Consider the following 21,048-nt stretch of genomic DNA (forward strand, 5'->3'; position numbering starts at 1 on the left):
CCAGTTAAATAAACTGTAAACAATAAAAATGTCCATACTGTGGCTAAATAATTCGTCTATCTATAATGGAATAAAGTAGATTTTTATATTATAACCTGAAGGATCTCTGCCCTGTGCTGCTGAATAAACACATTTCAGAATATTATTTAACATCTAATCCTTTTGTTTGTTTTCAGACAGGGATTCCCTCTGTCACCCAACCTAGAGGTAGAGTGGTGCCATCACAGCTCACTGCACCCTCAAACCCCTGGGCTCAAGCAAACCTCCTGCCTCACCTCCTGAGTACCTAGGACTACAGTTGTGCGCCACCACACCTGGCTAATTTTTTAAAAAGTGTTTTGTAGAGATGGCATCTCACTATGTTGCCCAGGCTGATCTCGAGCTCCTGGCCTCAAGTGATCCCCCACCTTGGCCTCCAGAAGAGCCTAGATTACAGGCCAGATCCACTATAGCCAGCCTCATTTTTCATTTCTTAAAGTGCCAGAGGGCAGGGGAGTATATACATTTGTAAATACCCAGAGGGAGAATTGCACAGATACACAGTGTTAATAGTAGTTATCCCTATGAAATAAGTCTGAAAAAAAGAGGAATGAGTGTAATATCAGCAGGAGACTTTTGTATGTATGCATGTATGTATGTATTTAGAGATGGAGTTTAGCTATGTTTCCCAAGCAGTGGCGTGATCTCAGCTCACTGCAACCTCCGCCTTCTGGGTTCAAGCAATTCTGCTGCCTCAGCCTCCCAGGCATGTGTAGCCTGGGACTACAGGCATGTGCCATCATGACCAGCTAACTTTTGTATTTTTAGTATAGATGGGGTTTTACTGTTGGCCAGGCTGGTCTCAAACTCCTGACCTCAGGTGATCTGCCCGCCTGAGACTCTCAAAGTGCTGGGATTACAACAGTGAGCTACTGCACCCAGTCAAGACATTTATTTTTTTACACATTATGTTTTAATGTTTTAATAATAAAAATGTGATATTCCCATGCTTTTTTAAAAAACTGTTTCCAAAGGAAGAAAAAACTTAGATTGGGGTATAAAATAAAGTCTATTTTATTCACAAGACAAATATTTAAAACAAGACATTAAAAAGAGTTGAGCAAAAAAATCTATTAGGCAAAACTAAATATAAAGAAAATTTGGTGATAATATTAACTAAGGCAAATTTTAAGACAAAAACATTAAAATAAAGCAAAGGGGCATCTTAAATTAATAAAAGATACAATCCACAACTAAAATGTAACAGTCAAAAAACTGCAAACATAGCATCAACATTCTTAGTGTAAAAACTCTTTAACATGCTCATGATTAGGAAGAATCAATATCATGAAAATGGCCATACTGCCCAAAGTAATTTACAGATTCGACGCTATCCCCATCAAGCTACCATAGACCTTCTTCACAGAACTGGAAAAAAAACACCTTAAATTTCATATGGAACCAAAAAAGAGCCCGCATAGCCAAGACAATCAACCCTAAGCAAAAAGAACAAAGCTGGAGGCATCACACTACCTGACTTCAAACTATACTAAAACGCTACAGTAATCAAAACAACATGGTACTGGTACCAAAACAGAGATATAGACTAATGGAACATAACAGAGTCCTCGGAATTAACGCCACACATCTACAACCATCTGATTTTTGACAAAACTGACAAAAACAAGCAATGGGGAAAGGGCTCCCTGTTTAATAAATGGTGTGGGAAAACTGGCTAGCCATGTGCAAAAAGCTGAAACTGGACCCCTTCCTCACACCTTATACAAAAATTAACTCCAGATGGATTAAAGATTTAAACATAAGAACACCATAAAAACCCTAGAAGAAAACCTAGGCAATACCATTCAAGACATGGCCATAGGCAAGGACTTCATGACTAAAACACCAAAAGCAATGGCAATAAAAACTGTAAGGAAAAATGAAAATAGTTGCTGAAAGACTTTTTTGAGACAGAGTCTCACTCTTGTCACCCAGGCTAGAGTGCAATGGCGTGATCTTGGCTCACTGCAACCTCCACTGGGATCCAGCGATTCTCCTGCCTCAGCCTCCTGAGTAGCTGGGATTACAGGTGCCCACCACCACACTTGGCTAATTTTTGTATTTTAGTAGAGATGGGATTTCACCATGCTAGCCAGGCTGCTCTAAAACTCCTGACCTCAGGTGATCCATCTGCCTCAGTTCCCTAAAGTGCTAGGATTACAGGAGTGAGCCACTGTGCCAGGCCAAGACTTTAACATTCCTTTCTCTAAATTTTTAACACATTAAGAACAATAAATAAGCATGTGAGAGACCTGAATATATACTGAAACACTACATGTTTGAAAATTATATATTCAGGTCATTTATCAAAAAATGAACAAATAAAATCAACTTATTAAACATGAATGTTTGATTCCAAACTGATATGAACACCTTATGGCTTTTTTTTTTTTGGATTTTTCATAGAGACAAGATTTCACCATGTTGTCCAGGATGGTCTCCATCTCTTGACCTCGTGATCCACCCACTTCAGCCTCCCAAAGTGCTGGGATTACAAGCGTGAGCTACCTCGCCCAGCCACCTGACCCTGACAGCTTTTAAGGGCAGCAATATATGCCTAATTTCCAAAGCAAAGAGTTATTTTCACAGTCACTAAATCTTCACAAAAATTTTATCTTCTCTTATGTTAACATTTTGGGAAGAAAAAAGGCAAACTAGGCAATTGGCATATTTGTCTACTACAGCAATATTTTCAGAGAAAATCTGATAACCTTGATAATACAGATTCTTAATAATCAAGCCTTCCAATAATCTGCATCACAAGCATCATGAATTCATCTCTCATTTATAGACTGCAGATTCACTCAGTCAATAAATGTCAATCAAGGTCTCATATTGCCACTGCTGTGCCATTCTCAATCAAGTTTACAGAACATTTCCAACATCTAAAGAATCAGGTCCTGGGTGTCCTTTGATTTTTTCATTTAATTTTTAAAATTAAAATACGACATGCACATGGTTAAAAACTTTTTGGCCAGATGCAGTGACTCATACCCATAATTCCAGCACTTTGGGAGGCCTAGGTGGGTGGATCACTCAAGCCCATAGAGACCCAGGGCTAAAAATATTAGGCAGGCATAATGGTGCATGCCTGTGATCCCAGGTAATTGGGAGGCTGAGGTGGGAGAACTGCTTGAGCCCCGGAGTTCAAGGATGCAGTGAGCTATGAACCCACCACTGCACTCCAGTCTAGGCAACAGAGTGAGACTTTGTCTCAGGAAAAAAAAATAAATAAATAAATAAAATTGTGCTGAAAGACTGTCTGAACCACTTTTATCTAATCTGCCAGTCTAGAAGCCTAGAGGCAACTCTAGTTACTTCTGTTAATTAACTGGTCTTGGTTCTAGTCATTAGTGATACTATTAATTTTTCCCCTCTAATGTTTTGTTTTTTATTTTCATGTATTCACTTTCAACAATTTCAACTTTTATTTCAGATTCAGGGGATACATGGGTAGGTTTGTTACATGGGCATATCATGTGACACTGAGGTTTGGGATGTGAATGATCCCATCACTTGAATGGTGAGCATAGTAGCCAGTGGGTACTACCCTTACCCTCCCTTCTCTCTCCACCCTCTAGTATTCCCCAATGCATCATTCCCATCTTTATGCCCATGTGTACCCAATGTTTAGTTCCCACTTATGAGTGACAACATGCAGTATTTGGTTTTCTGTTCCCATGTTAATTCTCCCAGGATAATGGCCTCCAGCGGCATCCATGTTGCTACAAAGAACATCATTTCACTCCTTTTTATGGCTGCATACTATATGACTTTATATAAGGGATTTAAGCATCCATGGATTTTGGCAACCTCAGGAGATCCTGAAACCAATCCCCTGCTGATGCTGAGGGATAACATGTAACCCTGGAAGGCTGCGTGCATTTCCAGTCACGTTAGGGACAAGACAAAGATGTATACTATCATCTTTATTATTTAAAGTTATTCTCAAAGTCTTATCATTGCAATTATACTAGTAAATAAATCCAAATAGCAAATATCAGGAAATCAACTTTTTATCACTGACAGATGATTACTGTTTACCCAGAAAATTCCAACAAAAATATGTAATAGGAAGAATATGGCCAGTAACAAAATAAATATATACAAATGAATTTTTTTCTAAACACCAATAACTAGTCAAAAATATAAACAAAATAGCTTTTCCTACCAATAAAAACCAATGCAAAAATATAACATAAATTAGAAAAATGAGACCTATTTATATTAAAAATAAAAAATATAAAATACCTAGGAATAAAACTAATGAAAAAAATACAAAGAACATTTATGACTAAATCTTTAAAAGAAGATCCTCAGAGAGATTTGTTAAAGGGTACAAAATTACAGCTAGTCGGGAGGGGTAGGTTCCAGTGTTTTATACCACTGTAGGATGACTATGGTTAACAGTAATATATTCGGTAGTTTCAAACAGCTAGAAGGGGGATATTGATTCCCAGCACCAAGAAATGATAAATGTTTGAAGTGATGGATGCCCTAATTATCCTGATTTGATCACTATACATTATATGTATCAAAACATCACTAGGTATATACAATTACTACACACCAATTAAAATTATCCACCTGGAATCCCTTGTTGGAAAAAAATAAAATGTAATTTTAAAAAAGAAGAACTCTCAAAATGGAGAGACATAGCATGTTCTCCTATAAAAGACTCAGTAAAGATGTCACTCTCCCCATAATAAATGTATAATTTTAACATCATCCCAACCAAAATTCCAAAATGCCTTGTTTTCTTTTTTGCACCTTGACAAAATAGACTCAAGCTCATCTGAGATGATAAATAAATAAAAATAGTCAAGGAAACTATGACAAAAGAGGGTGCATTTGTACTACCAGATATTAAAAATATATAATATAAAACCATCCAATCTAAAACAGGGCAGTACTGACACATAAGTAGATAGATCAACGGACCTGAAGGGAAGAACTAGAAATCAAGGCCAAGCATAGATAAAATTTAATAGGTAATTCAAGATAAAGGAGATTATAATTGAGGTTGTTAAGGCAAATAATCAACCATTCTGAAAAAAATGACAGAACTTAACATACAGTAATAATTTCTCAGTGAATAAATAAAAAAAGCATGTCAACTTAATATTAAATGGATACACAGAAATATTCTACTGAATTAGAGGGATAAATATTAAATTAAGAAATAAAAAAATACTAGAAAACAACGATTTGATACTATACTGAGAAAGGTCTCTCAAAAATATGTAAGTTGGAAACTATAAAGAAAAGAAATAACAGATTTCAGCATATCAAACTGAAAACAAAAAGAAGAGGCAAGCAATAAGCTGGATAAAAATATTATCCACATATGATATATGACATTATATACAAGTTAAAGTTCTTTAAAACCAGTAAGAAAGACAAGCCAATTTTAAATGGACAAAGAACTAATCACAGAAGGAGGAATGACTTTATATAAACACAAAAAGTCAGTATCACTAATAATCAAGAAAGAGTAAAACAAACAGGAAAGCACTGAAAGCTTTAATATAATAATAGACAACCTCCACCATGGTATGGCGAACTCAAAACACGTACACACAACTAGTTCGCAGCTAAACTAATACAAACTTTTCCAAAGATAAATTTGATAAAACTGTATCTAAAACCTTAGAAGTATACACACTACTGTAATAGTATAACCTCAAAAAATGATCAAGGATGTTCTGAAATTTTTATTTATAAAGTCATTTGTCTCATCATTGTTTATAACACCTGCAACAATCAAGTTTATTTAGTTGCAAGAACAGGCACAAAAATATATGGGTCTTCTTGTAAAGAGAAGTGAGAAACAGAAGTAGAACTGAAAACTTGGGAGAAACTGAAGGAACCTGAAGGTTCACCCATCCGTCTTTTTCATGGGCTAATCAGTCAATCATGTATTTTCCTTCTCCCTCACCTCTAGCTGAGTTGGTTTCTTCAACTTACTCACAATCCTGCTCCCTCATACCTCTTGTATACGGCTTAAGGCTGCCACATCCCTTTCACCCTAGTTTCTACTTCATGGCATCTCCCAAAGAATTCTTACAGTTTCTGCCCACACTCTTAATTACTTTCCTTAATTTTATATTCTCCAAAAAAGGGTATTGGCCCAGGGCATATTTTCATATAAAACCACTGGTAATAAGTCAGGCTGACTGACTCTGGCCTTGTATCTAATCCAAACAGCAGAGGTCGGGTGATCAGGAACATGGGCAAGACAAACTCTGTGACACTTCTAGTACAGAGACACACACAGACACACCCCCCAAAATTCAGGACATCATCAAAGTATCCCAATAACAGCAAACTGGCTAATAAATTGTAGCATATCAGTAGGGAGGGAATCATGTACAGTATATTGCAAAGTGGAAAACATAGGTTACCTGACCCCAACAAAGAAGTATGAAGGATAGAATTATAGTTCTCAATTTTCTTTTGGTGACTCTGTATTTTCTAAAATTTCTTTATGAATTTAGATTACTTTTACAATCAGAAAAGAGCAACCACTTACTAAGTATAATTTTTTTTAACTTTTTTCATTTTACTTTGTAAATAAAAAATATTTTGATCACCTTTCCAGCACCACATTTTGTGCCTTCATTAACCATCCCAGGATCTGGAACATCTGATCCTAGCTGGAAATCCACACCCCAACATGTGGTGCCTCGACTAGGCGTTTGAATAATAGCAGGCACAATTCCAAACACAGGCATTTCTTGTACATTCTCACACTGAAGCTTTCCACACAAAGCATTCCTATAAAGAGAGAGAAATAACGCAACATAAAATGTATCCAGTATATATAACAAAAGAAAAAAAATTATATATTTGCATATGGACAGAGTTTGCTGCTACGGAGGGAATCTCAACAGAAAAAGTGTAGGAGAGCAACAGAGGTCAAAGTAGCTTTCTTTAAATATGACAGAAAAGGGAAAAAAAGAGGTAAGTGGATGCTAAGATGCAAATAAGGGTACCAGGTGGTACTGATGCTTCTTCTTTTACCACACCTAATCTTCTTCACTGTCTGTCTAGAGCTCAAAAGTATAACTAATAAAGTTGTTTCTAGGTATAATTTTATAAATTCTAATATACAGAAAATAACACAGCAATACCAAAATTCAATTGCATCTTCTTACAGAGTTATGATACAGAAGAAATTAGATTCTAAAATGCAAAATAACTAAGAAAGTATTCCACCCCTCTTTGCCTGTCTAACTCTTGGTTACTTATTTAAAGAGTCAATTCATCAACTCGTTAATTCATTAATTAAATGTCAGAACTCTAGGAAGGCTTCCCTGACCATAATCCTTATTGCTAAGGCTGTGTGAATTAAATGCCCTTCCTATATCCTTTCATAACACTCTAGGTATTTCCAACAACTCCTATGATGTTTACTGAGATTTCCTGTTTAATTGATTGTCCTCTGATCCAAGCACCTAATCTATATCTGAATCTTCTCTATTATATCACTTCCCAGTCATCATAGGATATTTTTCCCCAATATCTCTAATTTACACCCTCTTGAAACTGCTCATTCTAGCTACTATCACGTTTTTGCTTATCATGTTAAAATCTACCTTTGTATAACATTTCCTCATTAGTCCCAGATCTTCCCCCAAGAGACTACACAGGTATCTTTTCCTCTTTTCACACAGCAACTATTTTAGGACAATTATTATGCAGCTCCTAAATACTTACTTCACCAGGTCACTATCCTACAATCACTTTTCATGCAACAAGGACGCTCCCTCCTAAATATGTTCCAGTTTGCCTCACTGTCTCTTGAAGCATAGTGCTCAGAATGGAGCATGAAATTTCAGTGAGAGCCTGGTGAGCAAAGGAAAAAATGGAGCTCTTATTTATTCTAGATACTGTACTTCTATTGAGTTCAAGATTACAACTTTTATAACTACATTATATTATTGATGTCCTTGAATATATCACTAACTAAAACTCCTATTTAATTTTTGCATGTGCTATTAAGTCTTCATCTTCCCTTCATCCTGCATTTAAGAGTTAATAATTTTGTCCTACCTTTACATTTATTCTTATGTCACCATTTATTTGCTAGCTGACCTGATAGAAGTTCTTAAATTTTCTGAGCTTCAGTTTCTTTGGCTGAAACAATGAGATAAATGATGTCTATTTCACACAATTGGCTGAAATTACATATGAAAACCTCAGAAACAAAGTGTGGCATAAAGCAGACCTCAATTAAAATCTGTTGGAGCCTACCAAAATTCACTTTGCTATGATGCACTCATACGTAGGCTTGGTGATATATTAAAGATTAAAGGAGGTTTGGTGATGTATTTAAGAGCACAGGAAAATACTCTTAGAATACAAAAAGCTGTTACAAATCATTAAGACAAAGAAAATCACTTCAACAGGAAAATTAGCAAAGATGTAAACAGGCAGCTCAAAAAATATGAAATGTAAACAGTCAACAAAACTAAGAAGAGATGTTCACTGCTGTATAATGCTAATAGAAAGAAAATTCAGTTACAACCCTAGTAAAATAATTGCTTCAGGTAACGATCATCCATAAAGTGAAACACTGGTAGGGAACTGGATATTCACATGGCACAAAATCATCATTCCACATATTACCTGATAGCTGCAATTTTAAAAAGCGCAACTCCACAATAGCAAGATCTGGTCACTGCCACTTAGTATCACTAATTTTAATAACACTTCCCAGCCCTAAGTGACTCCTTGATATAATGCATTGCTTATGAACATCCTCGCCAAAAATAATTAATCTGAATTCAACTAAGATTTTGGGCTTAGGTCCAGGTGTGGTAGATCATGCCTGCAATCCCAGCACTTTGGAAGGCCAAGGTGAGCGGATCACTTGAGATCAGGAGTTCAAGACCAGCCTGGCCAACATGGTGAAACCCTATCGCTACTGAAAATACAAAAATTAGCCAGGCGTGGTGGCACACACCTGTGGTCCCAGCTAATCCAGAGGCTGAGGCACAAGGATCACTTGAATCTGGGAGGTAGAGGTTGCAGTGAGCTGAGATCACACCACTGCACTCCAGCCTGGGTGACAGAGTAAGGCTCTACTCAAAAAAAAAAAAAAAGATTTTGGGCTTAACTTCTGATTTAAGGAAAATTCAGATGATAGAAACAAGTTAAGCAGCACCAAGAAGAAACTGAAACAAATCCAGAACATGAGCCCCCTGGCCCAGCCATTTCCATAAGTCAGTGTCACTGAAAAGAAAAAATAACAGTCTAGAAGGGTATTCTAGATTAAAAGTGACTTAAGCGACATAACAACTAAATGCAATGTGTGATACTTGATTGAGTCCAGATGTTGAAAAATACCAGCTATAAAAGACAATTTGAGGACACTTAGGGAAATACTGATATTGATCAGATACTAGATATTAGGAAATCATTCATTTTGCTAGGTGTGATGTGATCATGTGAATGACCTTATTTGTTGAAGATGGATATTGAAGAATCTAGGAGTAAAGTATCATGTCTATAATTTACTTAAAATGGTTCAACAAAATGTAGATGAAGCAAATAATGATAAAGCATTAATAATGTCTTAGTCTAGGATATACTGGTATTTATCATACCATTCTTTCTACTCCTCTGCATATTTGGAATTTCTCTTTTATAACACTTGAAAAGATGACATTGTCTATGTACTAAAAGATGACCCTTTCAGTGAAAGGAAACATGTGGCTTATGTTTATAAATGTGTATACACGGGAAAAAAAATACAACAAAAACTTAAGAGCATATCTCTGGATGGTAGGCCCATATGAAATACTTTCTTTAAATGTTTCTAGATGTTTCTGGTAGTTTCAAAGACTAGGAAAGACTTTTCTAGATTCTAGATGCATTCTACAATGAGGATGACAATAAAATAGTGATGACGATGATGATGAATTTGACAATGAGCCAGATATTCTTCTTAGTACTAACACCCATAAACTCATTCAGTTCAAAACAATACTTGGAAACAGGTGCCATTATTATCCCCATTTTACAAAAGAGAAAAATGAGGTATGTAAAGTGAAGTAACTTGTTCAAAGTCTCAGAGATATTAAGTGATTGAACCAGGATTCAAATCCAAAGAGTCTAACTTCAAATGTATATTCTTAATGACTATATTATTTGTGTATTGCTATTATAAAATGCCTCTTAAATGAGCTATTCAGTAATTTTAAGTCTAATAAGTATAATTGATATTTTCAACAAGATATTCATAAAAATATCATACCAGACAAGGCTAAAGACAAGAATATGGTATATGTCTAGCAAATTCTCTCCAAGTCTGCATTAATCCACTTAACCCTAGATTTTAAATCAGTTCACTCAATTGGTTATATTAATTCTACACCCATTCATTCTTCATCCATATCATCTACACCTTCATTCATTCAATGTTTAATAGGCATTTATTACGTTTCCTCCAGGCATTATGCTAAATGCAAAAGATAAATGTGTCACTGGATTGTACAGTTTAGTCAGAAAGAGTGATAACAAAAGAGCCACATAAATAATGAAACAAATACTTCCAAAGAATATTCCAGAAACGAAAAGAATTTGCCATTAATAAAAGGGTCAAGTCATCAGGATGGCATAACAATCCTAAATGTGCATGCACCTAGTAACAAATTTAAAATATACACAGCAAAAATGTACACAAGAAACAGACAAATTCACAATCATAACTGGAGACTTCAACACACCTCTCTAGAAAATTGAAGGAACAGATACAATACACACCCACCATAGATATGAAAGATTTGAATAAGACTATTTATTAATTTGACATTTATAGAATAACATCTCTAACAACTGCAGAATACACTTTTTCTTTCAATTACACATGAAACATTCATCATATATATTCATCCATATGTTGGTCTGTATGGATGAATATTCCATGTGTAACTGAATAATGCACATCTCAGTAAATAATGCACATGTCAATAGATTCCAAAGAACTGAAGTCTCAATGGAATTGAACTAGACACCAAAACCAAATAGATAAACCAACTACTTAGGAATTAAGCAATAGGCTTTCAATAACACATGAGTCAAAGGAAAAAATTCACAGTGTAAATCAGAAAATGTTATGAACTGAAAAAATAACGAAAACCTAACATATCAAATTCTATGAAAAAGAAGCAAACAACATCAAGAACACCTGTCAGAGGGAGAGCTGGCCCTGCTGAGAAAGTGGAAGAAGTCTTCCACAGGGAGACCACACTGCACCTGAGATCTGGAGGATGAAGAACTGAGCAGGCTAAGAGGGGAGAAGACAGCATGGTGAACAGAGGGAACAGCAGCTGCAGAACCCTGTAGCTGCAGACCAGATGTAGCCCAGCAGGGACGGAGCCTCTCACAGAGGAGGCAATGAAGCCATGAAAATAAACAAAATTACATGGGGTCAGGGGAGAAGAAGGACATTCTACACAATCACCAAAAAAAAAACTTTCTTCAAGAAGGAGAAAATGGCTAGCATAACTGAATGCTACTGACAGGTCAAGTATTGTAGCATGAAGACCTAAAAACGACTGTCAGATTTAGTGGCATGGTGGTCATTGTTGCTATTTCTTCTTAGCAAGCACTGTTTCACTGTAGTTGCTTAGCCTAAGAATAATTCCAAATATATAAAATGTTAGTGTGAGGAAGAAAATACCCTTAAATTAATGAACATATGTGGATTGAAATTATAGATGACTTTTTCCTCCTTTGTAATGTTTTATTATTGTTTTATAAAAAGCAAATGTTAATTATAGAAATATAAAATGTTTTAATTCATTATTTTGAAATTATACAAAGCTAGAAGAAAATAATGAAGTTCAGAGGTGATTCTGCAGGTACCTTTATCTAGAGACTTAGTAACATAATCTTTTATTGAATGGAAAATGAAAACTGTATTTAGCTGGGGTTTTATTATTAAACAAGGATAAACAAAGAGTCTGAAAACCACTAGATTGTAGCTGCTGTCTAAAAGGACAAATTATGTTACCAGTTCTTTTCCTAACACCAGAGTCTCTCTGAGGCTTTGTATTGTAAAATGTTTGAAAAGTTAAGTATTTAAGGGTGGAAAAAAATCAGTGGTCACAGGGAGCAGTTGTAAAAGATACTAGAGATGGCCAGGTGTGGTGGCTCATGCCTGTAATCCTGGCACTTTGAGAGGCTGAGGCAGGCAGATCACAAGGTCAGGAGATCAAGACCATCCTGTCCAAAACAGTGAAACCCCATCTCTACTAAAATACAATAAATTAGCCAGATGTGGTGGCACATGCCTACATCCCCAGCTACTCAGGAGGCTGAGGCAGGGGAATCGCTTGAACCCAGAAGGCAGAGGTTGCAGTGCGCCGAGATCGTGCCACTACACTCCAGCCTGGCGACAGAGCAAAATTCCATCTCAAAAAAAAAAAAAAAAAGATACTAGAGATGACAAATCTTATCATCTTTCATATTCCATTATGACCTCATCTCCACTTACCCAGTGGCACACTTCTTGTATTCATTGCCAGAGAAACCACAATTGCCAAATCTGTCACCTTTAGAATTCACTTCAATGAAACAATCTTTGGGGGCAGCCTTGGCTTCTGTAACATTAAACATTTAAAAAAGAAAAAAGGAAAAAAACGTTATGGCAATTTAGCTTTAGAAATAAAAGTATTCCCTACAACAGTCTTGAACACCTGGATGAATGGCCTCAACACCTCAGAAAACCTTTCGTGCCTTACACTTAATATGTTTTTGTTGCACGTTTCATGTGTAACAACAAAATGTAAAAATAAAGCTTAAGTTACACTTTAAAGTTGGCATAGGCTCAAATACTCAGGCCCTAAAAGGAAAGCTATTAAATAATAAATTATAAATAAATTAAAAGCCATGCACAGTATGGTACCATTTGCAGCATATGCATTCTCACTGCTCTCACATATAAATCAACTGCACCACTGGTTAGATCAGCTAGGAAGGGTTGGAGAAAACACTGCCAGCTATTACTTCTGCTTTTTTCATTTACCATAAACGGACGCTTGGTTTAGATGTCCCTATGAATTAGATAAATTGACAAACACTCATGACAGATGACAAAGTATCAATCCATTCTTGCTTTCCTTTTTTCCTTTCTTTGTTTCTTTTTTTTCCTAAGAGGCAGGATCTCGCTCTGTCACCCAGGCTGAAGTGCAGTGGCACATTCATAGCTTATTGTAACTCTGAACCCTTGGACTCAAGAAATCCTCCCACCTCAGCCTCCCAAATAGCTAGAACTACAGGTACATGCCACCATGCCTGGCTACTTTTTCTTTTTATTTTCTGTAGAGATGGGCTCTTGCTATGTTGCCTGTGCTGCAAAATGCATATTTTTAAATAATAAAAATGTTTTCTGGCTGCTAAATTGGCTAAGTTTTAAAAACGGAAATACTTGATGTTGGAAACATTTGAAGAAATAAACAGTCACTTATAGCTAGTGAAGGTATAAAGTGGTATAATATTTCTAGAGATTATGTGGAAATGTCTTAAAAGCCTTTAATACAGCAATCCTGCTTCTGGAACTTTATCCTGAAAAACATATGGAAGCCACAACTAAGCTATATAGATACTTACTGCTAACACTGTTGACTGCTTAAATAAATTATAGTACATCATTAACACAATGTTGTATAAAAATGCTTAACATGGAAAAGTATTCACAATTTATTGTTAGTATTGAAAACAGGTAGTTACATTTTAGCTTTTCTTTTGTGTTTTTGAAACAAGGTCTCATTCTGTCGCCCAGGCTAGAATGCAGTGGCAAGGTCATAGCTCACTGCACCCTTAACCTCCCAGGCTCAAGTGGTCCTCCTGCATTAGCCTTCTAAGTAGCTGGAGTACAGATATGCACCACCACACCTGGCTATTTTTTTTTAAGTGAGTCAAGGCTTACCTGCCAGGCTGAAAGGGGGCAGGTTTTAAAGCAGTATGTCAATATGATCCAATTTTCATATATTATACATTCATATGCATAAAAAATAAGTGAAAGATGTTCATCAAATTTTCAACAGTGGTTACTTATCCAGAATATTGAGAGGAGAGAAAATATTTATTTTCTACCTTTTGCTTATTTGCATATTCAATATTTTAATATGTCCTATTCCCATTTAAGAAGCAAACCAATGTAAGTTATATTCTTTTAACAACGTCTTTAATAAATTCTAGCAATAGGTCTTCATCAGCTCACCATGCTTATGGTGGCTGAGATCATGGTTTTGCTGCTTTCTGTTGTGTGACCTCAGGCAAACCATTTAGCTCTCTGACCCCTGCCTTTCTCATAAGGTTTTTTTCAGGCCCAAATTTGATAGTAAGCCTCAATACCTCCTCTTATGTTAGCTCTCAAGTTCATTTATTTAATATTTATTTGGTGTTGACTAAAAATACAAGGAATTCGAGAATACATGAGCTAGTGAAGGAATTTTAAGCCTTTATTCTCCAAAAGTTCAAATGTTCAAAGGAATAAAAACTAGACCCATATGTTACTATTACTAAATCTTCTAAGAAAAAAAAAAAACTAAACCCATAACATCAGAGCTAACTGACTTATCTTTAAAATCAGAAGCCATCAACAGACTTCAGGTAAAATGTTTAAATACATGCATGTATTTTTCCTCCCTCCTAAAATCACACAAAAGCAAAGAAAGTAGATTTTTTTTTAAATTTGTAAACCCATGGACAAATGAAAGTGGGAAAGGAGACTGCGCAAAACTGTAGAAGCCGAAAAGAAATTGGTTAAGTAGTAAATGACTCAGTGTATCTCAGAAAACTAAATCTTGAGCTAGCAACAGAAAAAACTGAGATCAACCCTTCTTATACCGTAGAATTCCTCCAAGATAAGAAACTGGTAGTAAGCGGTAACCCTGGATATAGAGAATAAGGAGGGGCAGGTGGCAGGAATAAAGAAGAAAATTTGAAAATCTGTTTTAGAAGCAGTTTGACCCACAAGTCACCTCCCACCTTTGTGAAGCCAAGTGACTGTCTCTTCTCTACCCTGATAAAAGACTGGAGGTTTATTTTCTGGAGACAGTAAAATATAAAGTTCTGGGACTCAGAGATTATCAGGCACATTAATAGGCACAGAAGATGTTCTAAAAACAACGGGATGAACTGAGCATTTACCTACCTACACTGAGGTCCCAGCCTTATTCTCCCTCACTTCCTGTTTACTTCCCAGAATGCTGCCTTGCCCCTTCAGGCTGCAGATAGATAAGGTCTTCAGAAGGGAATCTAACCAGCCCAAGACGGAAAAAGCCTAAAGATGTGGGTTTTGGCATTTCCCTAATTTAAAAGTTCGGCCGTATCACCCCATCTGCTACTTACTCCTCTCTCTTAGACCAAGGACTATCGGAGAGCTGAGGAACATGGCTGATGTGAAAGACAGAAATTCAAACAAAGAAAAAAGGTAATGTGGAACAGAGGTTACACAGAAGAAAGAAAACTTTTTAAAAATTGTGATTAATATACTGACAGACATGAGAGAAGATGTTTCATGCATGGAATAAAAACAGATTATTTCAGGCCAGGCACGGTGGCTCAGGCCTGTAATCCCAGCACTTTGGGAAGCCAAGGCAGGTGGATCACGAGGTCCAAGGCAGGTGGATCACGAGGTCCAGAGATCAAGACCATCCTGGCCAACATGGTGAAAACATGTCTCTACTAAAATACAAAAAAATTAGCTGGGCGTGGTGGCATGCGCCTGTAATCCCAGCTACTCAGGAGGCAGAGGAATCGCTTGAACCCGGGAGGCGGAGATTGCAGTGCGCCAAGATGGCGCCACTGCACTCCAGCTGGGCAACAGAAGCAAGACTGTCTCAAAAAAAAAAAAAAAAAAAAAAAAACTCAGAGAACATAAAAGTGTTCCTGAAAACTGAAATCATAGTGGCTGAAATGAAAAACAAAATAAAAGAATTAAAAGATAAAGTTAAAGAAGGTACTCAGAAAGTAGGTCAAAAAGAAAAACACAGATAAAAGGACAGGAAAGATAAGAAAATCCAGGAAATCCAATATCCAAGGAAATCTAGGAAATCCAATATACAAATAATATATGATCCAGGAAAAGAAATCACACCAAAAAAATGAAAGGGAAGAAATTTCCAGAACTAAAAAAAATGAGTTCCCAGATTGAATGTACCCACCAATTACACAGCACAGTAAACAAAAACATACCCATATCAAGGCATATCACCTTGAAGAGGTGATTCTCCAAGCTTTTTCAGAGGGGATAAGGGGAAAGCTAGGTACAAAAATCAGAATGGCTTCAGAGTTTTCAACAACTACTCTGTAAACTGGAAGACAACAAGCAATGGCTTCAAAACTGTGACGGAAAATGATTTCAATCCCCATCAAACTACCAATCATGTAATTAGTCCAAATAAAAGCACTGTCACACTTGCAGGATCTCAAAATGTTTACCTCGAATTCACCCTATTAGTTTCAGTAGGAAACTACTCAAAGGAAAGCTCCATGTAAAGGAGGAAATAAACCAAGAAGGAGGGTAATATGGGAAATGCAAACAGGAGACTCAAAAGGGAGACAGCCAACAATTCACCCTCAGATTATGGTGAAAAATCTCAGGATAAATACTGAGATAGAAATACAGAGTGTGATGGTTAATTTGTGTCAACTTGACTGGGCAATAGAGCACCAAGATGTTTGGTCAAACATTATTCTGGGTGTTTCTGTGAGGATGCTTTGGGATCAGATTAATATTTAACTTGGTAGACTGTATAAAGCAGACTTCCCTCCTTACTATGGAAGCCCTCACCCACTCAGCTGAAGGTCCAACCAGAACAAAAAGGTTGACACTCCCTTGAATAAGAGAGAATTCTTCCTGATGGTCTTCAAACTGGGATATTGGCTCTTGCTGGGTCTTATCCTGCTGGCCTTTGGAATTCAGCTTAATACTACTGGCGATCCTGGTTTTCACGCCTTCAAACTTGGACTGGAACTAAACCATCATCTCTCCTGTGTCTTCAGCTTGCCAACTCATCCTATAAATCTGGGATTTTCAGTTGCTAACCGTAATCACATGAGCCAATTTCTTCTAATAAATAAATAAACATATATATAATATGTATATCTCCAATTGATATTGCAGTCTAACTAATTCAGATTTTGGACCAACAACGGTTCCAGAGGAACAGAACTTTGAGAATGAGTTTTCTTAATCAGTTCCAAGGTTTCTAGAATGGGTTATCTAATCTGATTAGGTTTTTAAAGACACTTATGACTCTATTTCCAAAAGTAAACACAGTACTGATAATTCATGGCATGATATGGTAATTGCAGTATAAAAATATATCACCACTAGAGACTCCTAATCAGATACTTACAAGAAGCAAGGATCTGGGTAACTATGCATATGATACCTTCAAACATTTTTCTCATACTAACAGTATGAGATTGCCTGGTTGATCCTTATTTTACTGGACAAATTAGGGAAAGAAGATAATAAGCTTAGGGATTCCTAGTTCAAGCACCATATAAGTGACCTGAAAGTTTCTGTGTGTGCCCTAAAGGAAAGCCATATCGCCTGTAGTTGCAAAGCTGAGACTGCTGAAAATCAAACCTGGAATCTTATCCTGTGACTGGCTGAAACCAAACTGAACTCCTAGCCCTGTAGGGTATCTACTGTTAAATTGAGGAAAAGGAACTGGATCTTGAAAGTTGGAACGAGGACATGTGGGGTGACCTCGATGGAGCTGGGTACACTGAGCCTCTAAATTCTTTTTTTTTTTTTTTTTTTTTTTTTAAAAAAAGTCTTGCTCTATTGCCCAGGCTGTAATGCAGTAGCACAAATCTCAGCTCACTGCAACCTCCACCTCCCAGGTTCAAGTGATTCTCCTGCCTCAGCCTCCCAAGTAGCCATGACTACAGATGTGCACCACCTCACTCAGCTAACTTTTGTGTTTTTAATGGAGATGGGGTTTTGCCATGTTGGCCAGGCTGGTCTCTAACTGCTGACCTCAAGTGATCTGCCTCCCTCACCTTCCCAAAGTGCTAGGATTACAGGCATGAGCCACAGCACCTGGCTGAGCCTGTACATTCTGATGAGTTGTCTTTGCCAGTAGAAACAGCCTCTCTATCATCTGAGAGGACTAACCAAGTATTGCCTGAGGAAACTGTAATAGCCTCCCCGGAGGCAGCTGCCATGCAAGACAATGCCAATTTCCCTCAGGATCCACCTCTAACATCCCTCATTGCTTCTAAACCTATAACCAGACTCGAGTCATAGAAAATGCCCCTAAGGTGAGGTACTAAGTACGACCCATTAGGAAGTTTACCACAGTTCACCACACTCCAAGACTACCTGAGTTTTCTAATTTACACGGACAGAAATCCAGGGAACATGTGTGGGAATGGATATTAGGGTGTGAGAAAATGAGAAGGAACATAAAGATGAATTGGGATGAATTTATTGATGTAGACTCACAAAGCAGAGAGTCTGCATTGAATGCTGCCTTTCAGGGAGTTAGAAAGGTGTCTAACAATTTGTTCGGTTGGTTGACTGAAACGTGAACCAAAAGGCAGCTCACAGTGAGCAAGTTGGAAATGCAGGGCCTATCTCAGTGAAATGCAGGGCCTATCTCAGTTTAATGCAGAGAAAAGGATTCAAAGTCTGAGGGAGACTAAAATGTTAGAGTCGATGTGTCACTTAAGACCTACTTACTCACCCTGGAAGAATCGAGAAAACACACTTTTCACCAAGACTGTAAGAGATAAGTTTGTAAGGGGAGCCCCAGCATCCTTGAAAAGCTCTGTGATTGCTCTTATCTGAAGGCCAGACCTTGGAGTAGGAGCTATGGCCACTGAGTTGGGAAACGTAAATGCAATGAAAGTATCAGATCCTAGGTGATAAGAAAGTGCCAACATTCAACCACAAAAGGCAAGGTGGGCATGGTTACCATAATGAATAGCAAAGTCAAAGCAGCAATCAGAATAACCTGACCCATTCAAAAACTTATGGCATTGGCTAGTTGATCACACTGTTTCTGTCTAGAGTAGAAGGAAGATAGGAAGCTTGCTATAGTCTTACTTGATCTGTACAAGTAAGAAAATTCTAGGCCAAGTAAACAAAAGTCCAACTTCAATCATAAAAACAGAAAGTCACAGCCTCTTAATCAATTCCTTGACTTGAGCCAGTTTACAGAAACAGAAACTCTCAAATAAAGGCGGGGTAGGTCTCCCTAAGGAATAACCCCCCCATACACTGCCAAAAATTTATATTATTAATCATTATTCCAGACATTTCCAAGGGACCTATGGCCTTTTACCAGGGCAATTATTATGTACTGAATGTTTGCATACCCCTTCAATGTTTATATACCCCACAATTCATCTGTTGAAGCTCTAACCCCAATGTGATGGTATTTAGAGATGGGCCCTGTGGGAGGTAATCAGAGTTAGGTGGGATCATGAGGATGGGACCCTTATGATAGGATTGGTGGCCTTATAAGAAGAAGAGAGAGACCTCTCATGAAGAATCGAATTGACTGGCACTTTGATCTTAGACTCCCCAGCCTCTAGAACTCTGAGAAGTAAGTGCCTACCATTTAAGCCACACAGTTTACAGTATATCTTGTTAGAGCAGCCTGCTATGGTTTAAATGTTTGTCCTCTCTAAAATTTATGTTGGAATTTAATTGTCATTGTGACAGTATTAAGAGGTGGGACCTTTAAAAGGTGATTAGGCCATGATGGCTCTGCCCTCATGGATAAGATTAATATTATTATAAAAGGGTTTGTTTGGCCCCACTTTGTCTCTTGCCCAACCATCTTCCCTCATATGATGACTCAGTAAAATGACCCTCATCAGATGCTACCACCTTGATCTTGGACTTCAAGTCTCCAGAAATGTGAGCCAATAAATTTCTGTTCACTATTAATTACCCAGTCTGTGGTATTTTGTTATAATGGCACGAAATAGACTAAGACAGAATTGATCAGAATAAGACACTGTGCACTGAGAAAACAGAAATAATTAGACCTTTCAAGAACCTCCCCCTATATCTGAAATGATAATTCAGCAGACCCAAAATATCACTGTGGTCAACAAGTCAGAGTAGGGGCTTATGAAAGTCAGGTGATTGATGAAGTTTTACCTCAAGTCCATCTCACAGCAGGCCTAGTGGGTCCCTAAACCCACCTTGTGGGTTTTTCCCCATAGTTCCAGAATGCATAATTGAAACAGACACACTCAGCAACTGGCAGTGGAACCACCACACTCGTGCCCCGACCTGTGCAGTAATGGCTATTATGGTAAGAAAGGCCAGGAGGAACCCACTAGAACTGACTCTACCTAGGAAAATAGTAAGTCAAAAGTAATATCACATCTCTGGAGGGAATGCAGAGATTCGTGTCAACATCAAGGACTTGAAAGATGCAGGGGTGAGGACTCTCATCACATCTTCATTCAACTTGCCTATCTGGCCTGGTCTCCAAACTAGACAGATCTTAGAGAATGATAGTGGATTATTATAAGCTTAGCTAAGTGGCGACCTCAATTGAAGCTGCTGTACCAAATGTACTTCATTGCTTGAGCAAATTAACACATCCCCTAATACATGGTATGCAGCTATGATCTGAAAAATACCTTTACCTATACCCATCCACACAGCCTACCAGAAGCGGCCACTTTCACCTGGCAAGGCCAGCAATACACCTTCACTGTCCTACTTAGGAGGAATATCAACTCTATAGTTCCATGTCATAATTTGGTTTTAGAGATCTCGATTGCCTTTCCCTTCCACAAAATATCACACTAGTCATTGAAGACATTACGTTCATTAGACCTAATAAGCAAGAAGAAGCAATTACTCTTGACACTGGTAAGATATTTGCATGACAGAAAGTAGAAAATAAATGTGACAAAAATTCAGGGGCCTGCTACCTGAGTGAAATTTCTAGATGTCCAGTGGTGAGGGGCATGTCAAGATATCCTTTCTAAGGGGAAGGAGAAGTAGCA

General features: G+C 37.4%; 1 protein-coding gene across 2 annotated transcripts in view; it reads right to left on the reverse strand.

The window, feature by feature from the left end:
- The window catches only part of ADAM9 (ADAM metallopeptidase domain 9), a 115,845-nt gene that overhangs the window by 33,254 nt on the left and 61,543 nt on the right, over positions 1 to 21,048 (reverse strand). For both annotated transcript variants that reach the window (XM_032288141.1, XM_032288140.1), the window contains exons 15-16: positions 12,545 to 12,650; positions 6,633 to 6,816 (exon numbers count right to left, since the gene is read on the reverse strand). In XM_032288141.1, the coding sequence (XP_032144032.1) occupies positions 6,633 to 6,816; positions 12,545 to 12,650 (290 nt within the window). The remainder of the gene's footprint in view (positions 1 to 6,632; positions 6,817 to 12,544; positions 12,651 to 21,048) is intronic.

Source organism: Sapajus apella, unplaced genomic scaffold (genome assembly GCF_009761245.1).
Source record: "Sapajus apella isolate SASKATOON/1434 unplaced genomic scaffold, GSC_monkey_1.0 scaffold21, whole genome shotgun sequence".
In the NCBI taxonomy this organism is placed as follows: domain Eukaryota; kingdom Metazoa; phylum Chordata; class Mammalia; order Primates; family Cebidae; genus Sapajus; species Sapajus apella.